The sequence below is a fragment of the Camelus bactrianus genome, chromosome 3 (assembly GCF_048773025.1).
Source record: "Camelus bactrianus isolate YW-2024 breed Bactrian camel chromosome 3, ASM4877302v1, whole genome shotgun sequence".
Lineage (NCBI taxonomy): Eukaryota > Metazoa > Chordata > Mammalia > Artiodactyla > Camelidae > Camelus > Camelus bactrianus.
Genome location: NC_133541.1, coordinates 45093046 through 45112374, shown reverse-complemented (window position 1 = coordinate 45112374; position 19329 = coordinate 45093046). Strand labels below are relative to the sequence as shown.

The 19329-nt window shown below is 34.4% G+C and overlaps 1 protein-coding gene across 8 annotated transcripts in view; it reads left to right on the top strand.

The window, feature by feature from the left end:
* ADAMTS6 (ADAM metallopeptidase with thrombospondin type 1 motif 6) overlaps positions 1-19329 on the top strand; it is a 263530-nt gene that overhangs the window by 212190 nt on the left and 32011 nt on the right. For 6 of the 8 annotated variants that reach the window (XR_006722682.2, XM_074358973.1, XM_045512417.2 and 3 more), the window contains 3 exons: positions 1222-1385; positions 1802-1940; positions 17446-17575. Coding sequence is in view for 6 of the 8 variants with exons in the window: in XM_074358973.1 (XP_074215074.1) it covers positions 1222-1385; positions 1802-1940; positions 17446-17575 (433 nt within the window). In the remaining 2 variants the exon portion in view is untranslated. Of the gene's footprint in view, positions 1-1221; positions 1386-1801; positions 1941-2608; positions 2698-17306; positions 17405-17445; positions 17576-19329 lie in introns of all 8 variants that reach the window. The other 2 variants (XR_012504565.1, XM_074358982.1) reach the window with 2 other exon arrangements.

Sequence of the window (19329 nt, the reverse complement as noted above, 5' to 3'; positions counted from 1 at the left end):
TTTTGTCATGCTTAGAAAAGCTTTTCATACCCCAATTTTTTTTAAAGTGCTTCCACATTTTCTCCTAGCATTTTATTATTTAACTATATTTACATTTAAATATTTACTCATCTAGCATTTATTCCTTTCTCTCTTTTTTTAAAACTTTGGGTTTTTTTGAGGTAAGATTGAAATGCTTCAGTCACTTCAAACATTTTAAAGTGAACAATTAGTGGCATTTAGTACATTCCAAAATATTTTAATGACCCTAAAAGGAGCTCTGTCCATTAAGCAGATACTTTCTATTCCCCAGCCCCTGGCAACCACCAATATGCTTTTTGTCCCTATAGATTTACCTATTCTGATATTTCATATAAACAGGAACATATAGTATGTGACCTTTCCTGTCTAGCCTCTTCCACTTAGTGTAATGTTTTTAGTTTCATCCTCACTGAAGCATGTTATCAGTACTTTATTCCTTCTTATGGCTGAATAATATTCCATTGTGTTGTATGTACCACAATTTGTTTATCCTTTCATCCACTGATGGACATTTGGGTTATTTGTACCTTTGGCTTTTGGAAATAATGCTACTATGACTGTGCATGTACAAATATTTGAGTACCTATTTTCATTTCTTCTGCATATATAACTAGGAGTAGAGTTGTAGTATTTATTCTTATATAAAGAATGAGACATAAATTCAGCAAAAAAATTTTTTTTTGCCAAAAAGCTAGTCTTTTGTCTTAGTTCCATTTCTTGTTATCTTTCCTTTACTAATTTAAGATGCTTTCTTTGTCGCATAACTAATTCTCAGATGTACTTGGCTGTTTGGTTCCATTTTTCTATCAGTCTGTGTGCATACCACAGATTGTTCCCACCCCATATTTATATAATTACTGTTTTAATATTTGCATAGGAAAATCTGCTCCCTACACCCACCCCCATCCCCAGTTATTCCTTTGTCATAATTTTCCTTGCTAGTTACACATTTTTATTCTTCCAGATAGGCCTTTCATTCCCTTCTATCAATAGCATTATGAATACATAATATCTTCTTGACAGTCACATGGAAAATTACTATTTTAATTTGTATTTGAGAAAATGGTCAAGAATCCCATCTCTAAATGGAAGTGGATATTTGTTGTATACTTGAGTGCAGTTAATTAATCTGTGACATTGTGTTAAATGAAGTTTTACATTTTTAGGTAGATAGTGATTTAAAAAAATTTTATTTTTTAGCTTTAAAGTCTGAAGGGGATGATTACTATATTAATGGTGCGTGGACTATTGACTGGCCTAGGAAGTTCGATGTTGCTGGGACAGCTTTTCACTATAAGAGACCAACTGATGATCCAGAATCCTTGGAAGCTCTAGGTCCCACCTCAGAAAATCTCATCGTCATGGTAAATATGTCTTTGCCATGTCATTTGTACTTTTTAAATCTGCCCTGTGAAGTAGGGAGGGGCAGGTTTTATTATCTCTGTTTGACAGGTGGTGAAATTAAGATAAATAAGGTAAAATATTATGCCCAAGGATATAAAATCTAGGTAGTGTTAAGGCCATAGGGCTCTTTCCATAAGACTGTTTGGTCTTTTCAGTGCCTGCTTGAATAATAGTTTTGGAACCAAACAACGCATGTGAGAGAAATGGCTCCAAAGTACCCATGAAAATGGAAAGAGAAAGTTCAATATAAGTGCATGTGTTCTAAAAGTTGTAAATTTCTTATAAAACTTACAATTTCTTCTTCAAAAAAGCCCCTAATATCTGAATAAAGGCTCATTGTATTTTAATTATCTTCACCAGTTGTTTTCAATGGCAGGTTCTGCTCCAGGAACAGAATTTGGGAATTAGGTATAAATTCAATGTTCCCATCACTCGGACGGGCAGCGGAGACAATGAAGTTGGCTTTACATGGAATCATCAGCCTTGGTCAGAATGCTCAGCTACCTGTGCTGGAGGTAAGACACCCACTAGGCAGCCCACCCAGAGGGCAGGATGGAAAGCAAAACATTCTGAGCTATGCTTTGTGTTTGCTAAAGAAGCTAATTGGAAACATTTCTTGCAGGTTTGCTTCAAGCTGTAATTTAGCAAAAGAAACTTTGCTTTAATTATATTATATTCCGTTTGTTTTTAATCTCATGTAATTTGTACAGATTTGTTGGTAAAATACATCTTGGCACAATGAGTGTCTCTGCTGGTGCTTCTCCCAAGACTATCTTGAAGGTGGGCTGTTTGCTTTTCGTGAACACATTCTTGGTAAAGAACATCAAGAGTTTTAAATAAGAAAATGAGCAAGAATCAGGCGGCACAGATGCAACGTCTTGTAATGGGGGATGAGAATGTATGTCTGTGTGCTTGTGTGTTTGTGTTTGTGTGCTTGTGTGTTTCCCGCAATCCTATTCAAACTCCCTTCTCCAGCCATCAAAGTTAAGGGGCTATATACTGGGATACTACAATAATTACTGGTGTCTGGGTCTCTGAGTTAATGGTGTATGCAGACCCCATGATAGTCCCTCAGAGAGGTAGCTGTAGGCGGTGGTTGGTGATGTGTTGGTTGTCCCATGTGCGTTTTTCATGGGTGCCTTTTCCCCACAATTTACTCTATTCCTAATCCTCCTCCCTCTAGTGGCCACCAATGCAATTCTTTACCTCTGGCTGGGAGAGCAGGACAGTTGGCTTCCTTCAAAGCCAACACCCTTGCTGCTGCATGGACTGGTGAGTAGAAGTGCTGTGCAAGCAGCATCTTCCTTCTCTCTGGAGACTAAATGCATCGCCTCCACCGTACACCTTGATCCCAATAGGCAAGGAAACAACTCTGTCCCTCAGGCCTAGGCTGGACTAGAGCACCTCACCATTCCAAAAGCAAAGATTAAATTTTGAGTAGTGATATTTAGAATGGAAGAAATGGAACTAAAGTGAATCATCCCATTTTACTTCATATTGCCACGCTTTGCCTACTTTTCTTTTCTAAACTACTCAGAGACGTGATTTAACATGGACTTTATCCTATCTTGTCCTGTACTCACTAAGTCTCTAAACATTTCTGATTCTCAAGGCTTGAATCAGAGAAATTATTTTCATGGAAATGATTATCAGATAATAGATTCAGTTACTTTAGACTCATATAGAATTAAATCATGAATAAACTGCAACTCCAACTTCAGTAGTGAACATTGTACAAAAGCAAAAACAAAAAAAGCAAATGAATAATAATAGTAATGTTTCCTCTTGGTGAAATGTCATGAAACATGTTTATGCGTAATTTGTGGCATATTTAAAAAGATCTCGAATTCCCATCCGTTTTTTGTGTGAAATGGCTGGTGATTTATAATGTAAAGTTTTTAAAACTATAGGGAATTAGTATTTCTTTTAATTAAATAGAGGATATTTGAAATTAATTGTTCAAGTGAATGCCATTATATTTTAGTGGCATTTATACATATATATATTTCTTTGTTCCAATTAAATTCCTTTTTATTTAATCTATAAATTAACTTTCCCCTTTTCACATACCAAAAAGAAGTTTTTATGATAATAGTAAATACATAATTTGGGCCCTGAGGTAAGGTGGGATAAACTTATTAAAGAAGAGTCAAAATAATTTAAAATTAATTTAAAATTTATCTTAGAAAATCTAATGAGGAAAGTCTAAATGTTGAGGTTGATTAGCTTGGAGAAGAGAAGGTTAAGGAATAGGAAACTGAATAGGAAATTCTTAGTGCCTGTTCATCTTTGTACTGAAATGTTTTATATTTGGGGGTGGTTTAGATACAGTCTTATCTGAAGCCAAGGAAGGATTAAGTGAATTCTCTATATTCCTTCTAACTCTATGGTTCTTTTGTTCAGAAAGGAGATAGTTCAAAAAAGAGCTTGGGAGGGAAAGGCCGTGAGAGCTGAATTTAGAAGAAAAACTCTGATTTTATTAAAGTAAAGAAATATGAAAAAAAATCTGAATGTGTGTTATTCTTTTCCATAACACTTGTACTGAGAAATCATAATAGAAAAGTGATTTCTTGTGATGGGGGTAAAACGCAAGAAAAACAAGGAGGTAGCAAAGCCCCTGGAAGGAAATTTTTCTCTTCTTTGTTATTTGTACTTCTTTCTTCTCTACTGGAGCTACTGATCCTAGATATGTGAAGTGGTTCTAGGAACCAGAATTCTGCTCAATTGTGAGTGATTATGACAAGCCTTTGTAAGGCTATTGCCTCTTTTGGAAGAGAGATGTACAGTGTTTGAAAGGCGGTAGGTACAGGTGATGAGCTACCATTTCTCGGTGAGTGGGTCTCCAAGTGTGGTCCCCGGATCAGCAGCATCAGTGTCACCTGAGTATTTATTAGAAATGCTAATTTTGGGGCCCTATCTCAGACGTACTGAATGGATACTCTCTAGGTGGGGCCCAGCAACCTATGTTTTAACGAGCTCTCCAAGTGCTTCTGAAGCTCACTCAAATTGATGTAGCACTGGCCTTGGTTAACAGAGAAATTGAAACCTAGCACCCTAGACACATAGAGTTCATATCCTCATCACTGAAGTCTGTGCATCTCTCTAGACCCATTTTGCACCTAGAGCAATGTCTGGAACATACCAGGCACTCAGTAAATGTTTATAGATAAGTGAATGAGCAAAAGGAACTAATTATTTTGGCAATTATATAATCTGTGTTATTCTTTCCAGTGTGGAAAATTAGAGTTTAGAATTGCTATTTTTCTTATGAGGTGAGGCAAAGTGATTGCCGGGGAAAGACAGTATAATTCTGATTAGCATGCATAAGTAAAACCAAGTTCCTCTCTTTTGTTCTCTTTACCTTGAATAGGTTGAAAGTATTTCCTAGGGTATAGTGATTAGATATCAGTTATTAGAGTTATTCTTCCTATATGTACCCCCACTTTTTAATCCCAAGTTCTTTAAATATAGAAAGCTTATGATTGAGGGAAGTGAAATCCCTTAGGACTCAGGAATCTTGATCAAAGAGAGAACCAGGGTCATCTGCAGGTAATGGTAATGAAATTTCATCTATAGTTAAGGAATCTTTTAGGAAAAAGTCACTTCTTAGTTTTCACTCAGGAACTAAGGATGAATACTAACATGAGTTCTATACTCTCTTCTTTGTAGGGTAGTGCTAGGTATCTCGAGGCTGCCAAAACTTTTAAAATGAAAAAAGAGAAAACAAGAAATCTCAAAGAACTTTCTATTGTAGTCTCAAGACTCCTCAGTGTTCTCGCCTGTACTATCCTGCGTGTGTCTTATTAATGGCAAGACCTTTGGACTTGGAGTTTGGGAGCAATGTTGATAGTTTTCTCTTATGAGATCTTTTAACATAAGAAGTTTTGAGACTGTTTTTCTGTTGCTTAGCAGACCCAATGACAACTGCAAGGCTGTAGGAAACATTGCTGGTGATTCAGTCCAAGTAACGGTCTTTTCTCTGAGTCAGTGATGAAACACTTCCTTAGCCTGAATAAGAACATTGAGATGCTGTGGGGTGTTGTCTTCAGGATAAATGCGATTTTTAAGATACGGTTGTGACTTTTCCTCTGAAAGAAACCCAAGCCCAGTGAATTAAAACTTGACCATTTTCTGAACTACTGTTTCTTTATTGCTTATTCAGAGTGCTGTAGTCTCTATAATTTATCTGACTCCCAAATTTATATACTACCATTGTATTCATGATTAATGTGTCAACTGATAAATCTTGGTTGGGTAGTGGGAATTGTATTATTTTAAAATACAAAGCTTTAGAAGCTTTCTTTTTAAGTGGTAATTTATGCTGGTGTGCCTTTGCACTATGGCTTTTAAAGATTTAAATAGTAAGTAATGTATATTCATCCTTTGATTTTAGTCATACATCTCTTTTTGCTGATGTTTGGCTAGATGTGTGGTTTTCAAGTTTTAGCATGCATAGGAATCACCTGGAGGGTTTGTTCAAGCAAGATTGATAGGTTCTGCTGCTAGTTTCTGATTTGGTAGATCTGAGGTAGATTCCAAGAATTTGCATTTCTAACAAGTTTCTAAGTGGTGCTGGTGATACTGGTTCAGAAACCATACTTCTAGAAACATTGGGCTGGACACTTGGATTTTATAAAGCAAATGTCTTTTAAAACAAAGTGGCAAATCTTTTAGGTGATAATCCATATTACAGGTGTAATCCACATTACAGCTAGTCTTTTTAATGATAAATGGTTCTATTGCTCAGCTATGTTATAACAAATAAAATTTTACAGCTTATGAAACATTTTTTGGTACCCTATTTCATTTGCTCATTCTCAGAAGCACTATGAGATAGGCATTGCTATTGTTATTCCTATTTTACAGGTAAAACTCAAATGAAGTTAACTTGCTGAAATCAAGACTTAAAAATCTAGTGATTTTTCTAATGTAGCATTTTCTCTTATATTAAAAGTTGTCCTTTACCTTGGACAGAGCTTTTTCATCAGTTGTTATCCTCAATAGAGCAACATGATATATCCACACTCAAGAATTTCTTCTTTACTACCTTGAAATTTCACTTTTTCAAATGCTTTCCCTAAAGCAGTGGTTCTCAGCTTTGGCTGCATATTGGAATCACCTGGGAAATTTTAAGCAGTTTTGATGCTTGGGCCCGCCCCCCCAGAGATTCTGATTTAATTGCTTAATAGTATGGCCTGAGCATCAGATTTTTAAAAGCTCCCTAGGTAATTCTAATGTACAGGCAAGGTTGAGAAGTATTGTCTTTGAGGCTGATTGAAAAGTTTATTTAGTCTTCAAGTAAATTTACATTCAGATGCAAATATCTCTGAGAACTCACATCTCTGTTATTAACCGGCTACTAGTTGAATGCAAAGGTCACTGAGATTTAGATATATGTATCTGGCGTGGGGAAGTAGCTAGGGACATCAGAGAAGGGAATGAAAAACGTGGTAGAATACCTATTAATTTCATAATTTTGTTTAGTGTGGCCATTGACCTTGGACATGCCTTTAGAAAACTTTTATTGTAGTTTAGTTTATTTACATGTTTTTTTCTTTACCTAATGGATCATTTATAAGCATCTAATTAATACTTTTAAAACTGGCTGAAATTGTGCTAAGTAACAGTTCTTGGCCTTTTGGCTAAGATCAAGTGAAATTGTGTTAACAGATTTTCCAAACTTTCTTCTAATTTCAAGTTTCTGTGGTAATTACGAAGCTAAAATGAATAAGTGGTTATATACTCAACCAACTTTAATTTAGACCCACAAGTCAGAATGTAAGAGGCATATGGCCCCTGTTTTTAACTCAACATTTATAAAAAACTGATAACAAACTTTTTTTGTCTTTGTGGCATATAGTTCTAATCAGAGAAGGCCTTTTATTGTTTTAGGAAATGGTTGTTTTTGTTAGAGAATGAATCTTTGCAAAGTGCACATTCATGATAATTTCCTACCCTATCTTTCTGGATGTGCTCTCATTTCCCACTATTCAAACCATTCCCTTTCCACCTTCACCATCCCCCTAACTCCTCCTCTTATTTAATACAACCCTTAGACCTAAAGCAAAAGCTTCTGAAGTCAATTAACTGGGAGTTGACACTGTACTGTTACATCTGTTCTGTTAACAAAAGAAACTTTAAGGATGCTTTAGTTGTGCAAAGGAAGGTCAGAAATACATACGGATGTTGCATATATTCATTCTCTAAACATACAGTCTTTGTCCTGCAGTCGAGTCTATTGACACTTCTGATTACTTTCTTCACATTGTTCTTTCTAGGTTTTTCTTTCTTCCTCTTTGTGTAGAAGTACACAAATTGCATACCAATTTGGTCAGGTTTCTACTGACTGAGGCATCTTTTTGCTAAACATTCATTGCTTGGCAACTCAGAAAAAGAAAGATAAGCTAAAGCTATGATAAGACGGAGGACTAGAAAGGGGAGACATGTTTATTTTTAGAGGCAATTTTTATTTTGTTTGAAGATCAGAAAGGATAGATTTTTCGTACATATACTATGGAGTGTTTCAGGAATGTTTCTGATCAATTGTCTGACAATTTAAAATGTTATCATTACCTTTTCTCTTACGTTTACATATCTTAATTAATTTTTGTTGTATGTTTGATGCTTAAACATTTATATGGATGCTTATTTTATTTGTTTTTCATTTTCTTCCCTGGATGTCACCTTAAGCCTAATGTATGTGTGAATGTGTGTGTGTGTGTGAATAGTATATAAACTTGAAAGATATTCTATGCTTTTTTTCTAACTAGGACATATTCTTTTTATTTTACTTTTTGTGATTTCACTTAGTTCACCTGGATTCTTATACAAATTGGAACTGATTTCTACTCTTGAAGATTTTTAAGATACTTTGTATAGTTTCCGACTAGTATTTTGTATTTTCCTGATTTACGGCCATATATTTCACACTGCACCGCGGTGCCCCAGGACACTGCAGCAGATGCACAGAGGTGCTCCAGACTACTGTGTGTTTCCAGTGGAAACACAATGACACAGGTCATGCACCACACATAGTATTGCTATTGATTTGTTTGAACCTAACTACTTAATAAATGAAACTCTTAGATTTTTTTTTTTCTGCCTGGGAGGGCTCTGAAAAAATTACTGAGATACTAAGGGTGCTATGAAGCCAGAAAGCTTGAGAACTCTTGATTTAGGGTAAAATAAGTATCAATAAAGTTGGATAAAAACTAGTAACCTCACTTTCTTACAGTAGATGGTGAATTCTATTTCTTAAGAGGGGGAAAATGCATGTAAATTTCTTACTCAGAGTCCTGGTGTTGTTCAGAGTTTAAAAATGGAGACTCTTCTGCACTTCTATTAAGAAGCTAGAGATTTTGAGGAATATGTACATTTCTCATTCATATCTGTATTAAGCATTTCTTCTAGACATGCTCTCGTGAGTTCCTGTCTCAGTTCAGTTTCAGGTTAGTGGGTGATTAAAGCAAAAAAAGAAAAAAGAAAGAAAAAGAAGAAGAAAGGAAAAAGAAAAAGAAGCTATATATTTAAAAGAGCCCCTGATAGCAAATAGTTCCTTAAAGTTTACCGCCTAGCAAGTTTATGTAATAACCCATACTATTCCATTTACTAATAATAGAGTTTAAAATCATTTTAATGAATCTATCATGTAAATTACCTAGTCCCTTTAAAAAGTAGGATATTTTTACATGATTTCTATGGAAATATTATATGATAATGTCATATATTTCATAGTTTTCAGGAATGATACAACACAGCATAATGTGTACTTAAATGTACAGTAAGTGCATTCTAAAATAACAATTAAAAAATAATTATTAGAAAAATATAATGGGATCTTTAGGCCAGTACTAAAATCTGGCTGAAAGAGAACAGTTCTCAAGGTACTAGATAAAACAGAGGCAAATGCTTTACACTTTTCCCAGGTCTCTCTTTAATTTCTATGCTAATTCTAACATGTTTAACATATTAAACATTACTAATAATGGTCATTTCACATTATTAGTGGCCTAACAGAATGTTAAATAAGGATTTTGAGACTTGACTGTTATAGGTATAATAACAATAGTAATGACTCGCACTTGTATTGTAGCTTATAAAGGACATATACACTGTAACTTGGACCGAAACTCGAAGTGAAGGAGTCTCAAAATTGAGCCGAGGAAAACAAAATCTGGTTGTTTTTTGAGATTAAAAATAGACTTGATTAAAATTAAGTGTGAAAGATGTTAATAAATCAAATTTTATAACTCTTTGCTTTTCTTTGATTTAGGAATTACCATCCAAATGTTACTCTCAGAGTTAAGTAAGTGCCAGTTGATAACAACTGGAAATTTTAGTTTGAATAATTAAAAGCCCTTTAGCCATTGCCAATTCTTTCCCTTTGAAGAAATACAGTTTTTAAGAAAAATTCCCTATAACAGATATTTTCTGTCTGAGGTTGCACGATGTACTATTGTTTAAAGCTGTAGGCATCCTTTTACTTTGATTCCTGTTATATACCAAACTTATCACTGTGATATCACTGATCACTGTGATATTACTGATCACTGTGATATTTTTACTGATACAAGTCCTTTGTAAAAAGTGACTTGAGTTTACAAGGAATAAAGATTCATATTCAGCTTTGTTTGTTATTCCCTAATTTTTCTTTGGCCTTTGAAAAATAAAATATCTGTAAGACTAGCAATAGTCTGTCATTGCATTGACCATGGCATTCCCTTATTCACTCTCTCCCACTGTCCCCTTCTTCAGCTCATTTTCAGTGTTGAGAAAGAAGAGCACCTTTAACATAAGGGATTAGTTGTACCAGGCGTCACAGCAGGGCACCTGTGAACATCACAGCTCCCAAAAGCATGCACTGTGTACCCATCAGTTGCACCTGACTCAGTTCTCAGATAATATGCCCTTGAGAGGAATAACTCCTCTAGGTAAACTCATGCTCTTGGCTGGTTCACACTTCTGGAAGTTATTCTTTTATTTGTCTCTAATAATTATTTTTGTTTATTTTTTCCTTAAGTATATGGCTTCCTGTATAGAATATACTTTAAAAAAATTCTTTGAATTGTCCTGTATATTTTCAATATACTTTAAGCTTTCTAATTTCTTGTAAAAAAATCTAACATATAAAAGTTTAGTTTGATATCCTGACATTTTTTATGGTTACCCCCTGCATATTGTGGTTTAAGTTTTCTCTAATGTTAAGGTATGTAACTGAAGGCAAAAAATCTCTGCTAACCCAAAACATTCCTCCTAATGCTATTCTTTCTCTCTCATTTTATTTCTATTGCTTTAGAGATTATATTCTTCCCTAACATAAATAGGGCCTAGGTTCATTTTCACTCACTGAAAAGCCTGGGTAGAATTTTGATGCATTCCAATTGTAGTAATGATCTGTGTGTCACAGGTCATGTTCTACTTCCTGAAACTTTTGTCCTAAATCTCGTTTTTGGCAGTCATAGCATTATGCACCTTTACAAGATATTATGCATAACATACTTTTGGAAAAAATAAAATCTTATAATGATAAGCAATATCATCCCAATTTTATAGGACCTTTTGATATTACTATTCCCTGTTTTTACCTAAACAAAATGAATGTTTTAGCTTAAGAACTATAGACCTTGTTTATGATTGTGTCCTTGTTATAACTTAAATCTGAAATATTTACTCTTTGGTTCCAAGAAAAAGGATTTTATATATAATTAAAGAAAAGCTTCTTTATTAGTAATAAGTCCATCGTGATATGTGGAAGAAGATCAAGAACTCCTTGTACGCCAACATCATTCCTCTAAAATTTTTAATGAAATAATCCAAAACAAGTAAGCTCCTACTTCCTAAGTTCATGGAAATTCTTTTTTAGTATAATATGAGTTAATTCTTTGTATTAGGAAACTTGCCTCTCACAAATTCCTATTTCCACTTAGTGTTTTGCCTTTTGACATGTCTGATTCTTTTGATAAGTGCCTCACACTGGTAAGAACCGAGGCACTGAAATAAGACTACAAAACCAAATGAAATCTAACAAATGCCTGTTTTCCAGACTTAATATTTTGTAGAGTACAAAGGCAAAGCCGACAGAGGAGGGAAAAAATGAACACTTGAATTGTGAAGGAAGAAAAGAAAAGACAGCTTTCACAGAATTTTGAATCTGGAAGAAACAATTAGAAATCATCTAATTTGATTGTCTCATTTTACAAAAGAGAATGAAAGCTTGCCTTTACCTAACTGCCTAGAATTCAAAAAGAGGTAACGAAACATGGCAGAAGTTGGAGTGAGAAAAGAACATAGTAACAAGATAAAGTGAAAGGGAATGACATCATAGACTTTTGGCTATGAAAAGAGTTCTTAAGATCCATGAAGATCAAGGAAAGAGAAATCAGATAGAAACATAACAAAATGGAGGAACTATAAAATTAAAAATATTAGATCTGAAAATGCATTATTTTATTAGGTAAGGTAGCTTCTATAATATAACTATAATGGTAATTGCCTTATCCCTTCCCCCCATTTTAATGTAATCTCATTGAGGTCAAGTCTGTCTCACTCATTTTCACCCTTATGATAACAAAAACCCATGGCTTAGACATAGTAGGAATTCAATGAGTCAAATTAAGTTAGACACTTTCCATGGAAGAGATTACTGTTAATGTAAAATGAGTAGTACGAATTCCCTCCAGGAATAGTGTGATTTCGAATAAACGCAGTATATGTATACTCCACCCTACTTTACCATCACTAAACACAGTTGCTCTAGAAAAATAAATATTTTTAAAGCTTCTTTCCTTTTCTTAATCCTGCTTCCTTGGGACACTTAATTTTACTTCAGACAGAAGGGAAGACACTGGAAAGACAGAGAAAGAAAGCCATTAGAAGATAAAAAACTAGCAGGAGTCTCTTCAGAAAAAGGAAGCATATGGGTGGAGCTGACTGGTACCCTGATGCCAGCTGTTAGATCCAAGGCAGATGCGCTTTGCTCTGCCCTACAAGTGCTTATGTCTGGCCAATAATCACACAGCACAGCAGCCAGATTCCAGCCATGAAAGGCAGAGCAGAGAGACATTTTTTTTCCTGGCATTTGTTGTTCTCTGGATGCTATCTGTACTGAAGATTTAGATTAAATTAATATTGTTGGCCATATGCTCTGTATACTGTGGTTATAGAATGTTGTCTTGGTTGCTAACTACTTTGGATGCTGTGGTTAAGCAAATTGTTGCCCTAGCCACCAACCATATTTTTACTATCAGCTCTGACTTACTAACTTTTTCTCCCCTCTTCTTCAGAAGACTATTTCTTGAGTAGATATGATGTGCTTTGCTCCTAGGTTAAATTATCTAGATGTTAATAGCCCACCAATCCCAAAGTTACATTTTCCTCTCTTTCTTTCCCTTACTGACTCACTCATATGTGGTTATAACTGCTCACTTACCAACTGAATGGTCTAGGGCTGAAATGCTGGATCTTATGAGTAGATTTGGAAAGACTTAGATGGACTTCCTCATGCACCTAACCTCTCCCACATCCCTCTTGGTTTATACATATTACTCTTTCAAGTGAAATTCAGGTGGTAATTTCTGTGCATCTGGTGCCCTTTCTCTACTTTTAAAATGGTGAACTTCCCTAAGAAAAGTGATAAATTACTAAATATTATGACACATGGATTTATAAAATGATGCTGTTATATGAAAGAAAAGAAATGAGACATAGAGGAGGAACTGAAAAGGAGGCAAGAAATGAAGAGGAGTTATGATCTCTGAAGTCTTCACTCATGACTGAACCTAGGACTGCAGCTAACACACGAAAGACGCTCTATTCTTGAACCATCATCACCCTTTCCTAGAGTAAGCACAGCATATGAGGGATCCCACACAGGGCTCACTTGCAGCTTGGTGGACTTCTTGCTCATTTTCTTATGGAATATGCTATTTCAAAATACTAAAAGCCATTGCTTCAGATGTGGCTAGAGCAAGTGTTTCAAGTTAGAGATTCTTCCCAGTGGACAGCAGAACCTTTGGTGGGCAAATTGATCATCTGTAACTTTTAACTATTGGCAAAAATTAAACATAAGACCTCACAAATTTAAACTTCCAGGCTAAAAATAAGGGTTATGTTTCCATGTTAAGAATCATCAGATTTGATGAATAAGCAATAAAAGCTTCTAAACAGGGTATACCCATTTTAGAGAGTTTAAAGTAAATATATATTGGTGATAGCATTTTTTTCTTTAGTTTTATAATATAAAACCATTCATTTTTTTAAACATGGAAGTGAGTTTGTATTTAAAAACAGAATACGTATAGAATTTACATTCCAGTAACTTCAGGTGTTTAAGAATAAAATATAATTTTAAATTTGACCAGTTAAATTCTCCTGAACATTTCTATATCTCCACGGGATATGGACACTGAACCACCAGAATTTTGTTTTTTATTAGCTGTGTACTGAAAGTTCATGTGGACGTTTTATATTTTGGGTTATAAGCTATAAGTCTTCAGATTTGAAAGCATAGTGGCTTTGTGTAACTGGATGTAATTATTCCCAACGGGGTTTAAATCAACTTCTTAGCAGTGTTTTACAGATTACTTTAAAAGAAGCTATGTACAAGAGGCTTGGTCATATAAGAAGATTCTAAACTAAATCATTTCTCTTGTTGATTTAGTTTAGATTATTTCCAGTTGACCTGTATTTTCTAATTTCTAAAGCTAAAAGCTGTATTTTCCTTAATCCAAAAGTATGTGTTGAAAAATCCATCCAATTAGGTGCACTGGTTTAGACAGTTATTCTCTTGCTACTGACTTTTAAAGAAAAAAAAAAATCTGTAAACCTGCCAAGAGTGGGAGTAAAAGTTGGAAGGAGATTTGTATGCTGTTGAAGGAAGATAATTCAGCGTTTAGGAAGATTTGGAATAGATTACCAGCATGGTCAGTTCTTGAGTGTGAAATACCACACTGTATAATGTAACATTTTAGAGGAAAATTAATAAAAGATGAATGCAAGCAAAATGCATCTCCATAAAATTATTTCAGCTGTTTATTCAAGGACTTGATTTCTTCTTCATTAAAAAATTGCATTCTAGGGGAGGGTGTAGCTCGAGTGGTAGAGCGCATGCTTAGCATGCGTGAGGTCCCAGGTTCAATCCCCAGTACCTCCTCTAAAAATAAAAAAACCTAATTACCTCCCCCACAAAAAAAATTTTTTAAAGCATTCTGAAATTATAACACTGAAATACATCCCCAAATACCGTAATTCCTAGTTTTTAAGGAGAATGACCAAATTAAATCAACTTATAATTCTTAGCAGTTAGCTTTGTATCTCTTGAGAACTATAGTGCCTTGTATTTTGTAATTATTCTCTGTTGAATGAATGAATTGATGAGTGAATGAATGAATGACCTGCTAACCACATTTAGATGGCATTTTAAGTTGGTGTATTATGTAATTGTAAATTAATTACTGGATCCCACCGAAACAAAATAGCCTTAAAATGAAGGTCCAGAGCAAAGAAAAGAGATTGTGGATAATTTTTATTTTGTTCTTTCTGGTTTTGTGTATCTTCCAAATTTTTAACAATAAATGTTATGTAGCTAAATTTTTTCAGGATCATACATGGCTTGCATTTGTCTTCAAATCAAATATCAGTCTTACCTTTAATAACTGATATCTCATCTGTGATTCAAATTTTAGAGCCTTTGCTTTTACATTAAAGGCTGTTTTTTAAAACTAATGTCATTATGACCAAACAACATTTCTAAGATTAATTTAAAGGAAGTACAATGTTATGTTAACCTGTAGAAATTGAATTAATGTTTCTGCCACTGATATAAAGCAGCATCAATTCCATTTTGTAATGTTTATCCTCCTTCAATAAAAACAAAATAAAAGAAAAAGAAAAGGTTTATCTTTTTCTGAAAAACAATCAAGATACTAGACTGAATGCCAACTTTACCCTTGCAAGTGTAATCATATTTTTTTAAATATTAAAACATATTTATAAAAGTTGGCTGAAGTTGTAAGTTCTTTGTATATGTGGATGGTCTGAGTCTCCCTGCCAAGTATTATTCTATTTGAGAGACTTAGAAAAAATAACCATGCTAACCTGTAAAAACAATCCCCAGCTCTTCCTGATAGGAACAAAACATTGAACCTTGGGTGGATGGATATTTTGAGCCACTGTGGCAGTTGGTAGTTGAATCCTGTGACTAATGGTAGAGATGTTTGTCTAGGTGAATCACATGGGCTTAGTTATCTGCTCACTGGAATGACACAATGGGGTGATATCTGGTGAATATTATGGAACATCTGTGAATGGCTCACAGCTATGCCTGCTATGAATCATTCTTCCTCAAAAATCTTAAGTTTAGTAGTTAAAAAATTCCAAATTGTTGTCACATAAACTGAAATGTTTGGCCTATTCAGAGGGTTGAGAAGGAATGAATACAATGCATACTCTGAGACATTTTGCCAGTAAGTTGTTTGGCTGTGTTTTAAACCCCTAAATTTAGGAAAACCTAAAAATTGTTGAAGATGAGCGGTAAGAGCCTTGGGTCACTGCAATGAATAAAATATACCTTCTTCAACTGTTTGCCACCATCATGGAGGTTATGGGACTTAATGGTTTTCCCCATCAGGGAAGTAGATTTCTCTGTCTTTTAAATTCAGAGCACTTAGTTTAAAATGCATGTAACGTGATGACTGAGGCCCTCCCACCTGCAGAATTCCCATGATTCTTAAGGGACCTTGGGATGAAGGGATGAAGCATTTGGTGCTTCTTCAGATGATAGTTTCCTTCACTGAATGATCCTGTTTCACATTAATTTCCCTAATTTGGGATCAAACTCTTTTCTTTAGGATACTAGTAAAACTGATAAAAAAAAAAAAAAAAAGAAAGGAAAGCTGAAGGTTTCCGTGGGGCTTAGCTGAGTGTGAAGTTGGACTTTCCTGAATACTGCTAATGCTGGGTTTACAACTGGTTCTGGGTAATTTAGCCATCCTGGTTGCAGAGATGGGGTGGGTGAGTAGGGGGATAGCTTAGTTTGTGCTTTTATTTTCAATTCCAGGAGAAAGCTTCTACTTCTGCCGGATCTGAAACTTTTAGCATTGTCTTGTAGTTTGACTTTTTCTCTGAGACCTTGATATACCTATCTTTGCTTGTTTTGATTCCTTGACACTGAAGAGAAAATGTATAAAGTCTAATCACTGGGCATGTTTACAAATAAGAGTGTGTTTGTGTGTGTCTTTGTATTTTGTGAAATGTGAGCAAGTTGTGGTGGATATATTTGCCAATAAATAATAAACAAACGTTTAGAATTTTACAAATTTTACAAGAATATGTTTAGTTATGGCAAACAGTTCACACAGACTAATTTTTAAGAATGAGATAAGTATTTTGTGAGTCAATATTTGATGGAATCTGTGTATATCTGACAATGGTGTCATCAACAGAGGCCGACTCTGTTAAAGCAAACAGACTACTAATGGGTTGCAGTCCAAAGAGGCTCACTGCAATCTTTAAATTCTAGACTTTGTGTGGGCTTTCAGAAAAATAAATCTCTAAATGGAGGGAAAAAAATGTCATGTGTGAATGTTATGTGTTCCTAACAAAAACTAAATTGATGGGATTTGTTCTACAAAATATTAAAAAGTAAATTTGTCCCTAATGTTTTGTTTCATACATTTTATCTGATTATATTTTGGGAAAATAAAGTTTTTGTTTTTGTTTTTTTTAAGGAAAGCACGAAGAAGAATATACAAATGGGAATGCTAATTATTTAAAATGACCAATAGTTTCTTTTCTGAACTTGAAAACAGTTATGTTTCTAAATATGAGAACAATAATTTTGCCTAAATTTGCAGTATAATGACCAGGACTTCTCTCCTTTTTAGAGAAGCAGTCAAGTGTTTCTGGAACAGATAAGACAGCAGCGATCCAGTGAGGTTGATGCCCCACAGAGGAAAGCTATGCATACCTAACGTACTGGAAGGTAAACTACTCTTCAATTAATGATGTCCTCCTTTTCTCAAGGTGTCCAAAGACAGGAGGTGGTCTGTAAAAGGTTGGATGACAACTCCATTGTCCAGAACAATTACTGTGACCCTGATAGTAAGCCACCTGAAAATCAAAGAACCTGCAACACTGAGCCCTGCCCACCTGAGTAAGTAAGAGAAAGAAGTGAGAATTACTTTCTTCAAGTACAAAGAGAAAAAACATTAGATATTCATATTTACAAACATACATTCATACAATATGAATACATTAGGCTGAGAAAAGGGGATGAAAACATCACAGAGGGTGAAGTTTTGATTCCTGTTTATCCATAAGTTTTAGTAATTAATTCCTTTAAAGCGGGAACTTCAGTAGATTGATCCTGGCACAGTGCTGGAAATGATCATATTTCATCAATTCCAAGGCATATTTCTTTTCACATTTTAACATCTATGAAATTGGATTCATTTTGTAATTGATGATGTCTTATAATTGGCATTATTTTTTCTATCTTCATGGTACCTAAGATAATGGTATCTTAGATTCAATAAAATACAGTCAATTGGCGTGTAATCATGTCTTTTCCAGATATTTATCCTAAAGGCCTAAAGACTTTTTAAATAGTTTAGAAATGTTTTGTAATGGAATATCTTTGCTTTAATTTGCTGACCCAGTTTCGAGTTCTGTCACCCTAAGGCATCCTATCTTCTGAGTGTTGAGCACAGGCGTAGAGGTACACTTCAGTCCCTTTCTGTTGATTAATGTAGCAATTACAATCCACTGTAAAGGGAAGCACAAGAAGAGAGCCCATCCATCTTAATGGTGACTTTTGAAAAAGTAAAATTTAAAAATATGAGACCTGCTGTCAGTGGGCCACATTTTATAATCTGTAAGAACAGAGAGTTTTCTTGATTGAGCAAAAGGCAATGATTATGTGAAAAAAGACAAAGATGCTGAGTTGATCATGAACATACTGATCTTTGTAGGGATTTTGCCTGATTGTGAATGGCATTTCATTCTTGGTTGAGAAGTCAGGGTAACCATTATCCCCCATGTTAGCTAATTATCCCAAAAAGAAATTAATATAGACAAAGAGAGTAAGCCAATGTATGTATATATCCCAAGCTTTCTAGAGCTGGCAGGGAATGCTCTATAATAAAAGTGATCCCTGTTTCCAAAAGTGGAGTCACAAAAACTTGAGACTTATAGTGGATAAAGAATTTAGATTCCTAATATGGCTGAAGCAAAATGCATTTCCTGATATTTGTTTCAAAAAAGTAATAATGCCTTATGAACTTTTATTATTCAAAATCACTGTCTGCCTGAATGAATCTTAAAGGGAGATATTCACTCCTAGTCTCTTGAAAAGATTTAAAGCAAGTAAAGAACACATGGAATCTAGATTGATAGAAATTTTATTCTAAGACTTAAAATTTTGTAACTCTTCTTTTTGAAATGTGATCACCATATAACTAACTCCTTAAAATGCAAGCAGAGGAAAGTACAGAAATACAACCTATGATATGTATTAACAAAGATAAGATATTTAGTTGTTTTTTGATTTTCCTTTCATTTAATTATTTTTATAAATTTATCTCAAGAGAAGCTGAAAAACTATATAAAACAAAATGAAGCTCAAAAACTGTGGACTAATTTTTGACATTTCCAACAACTTCAGTATATTTTCATATAATTGTGAGTCTCAACCTATCAAGTTAATTCTCTAACTCTGTATTGAAGGTATTATGTTTGGCATGATCAGCCATTTAAGCCATCTGAGTGGGCCTGGTCACACCTGTTCTATTTTGGCCAGCTTTTTTATTTGTTTGAATTTAAATGCTATTCAAATGTCCTTTGAAATTTCAATGGTTGGTCATTTCATCCCATATATTGTGTGTTTGGATATTATGGGATTTTTTTTTA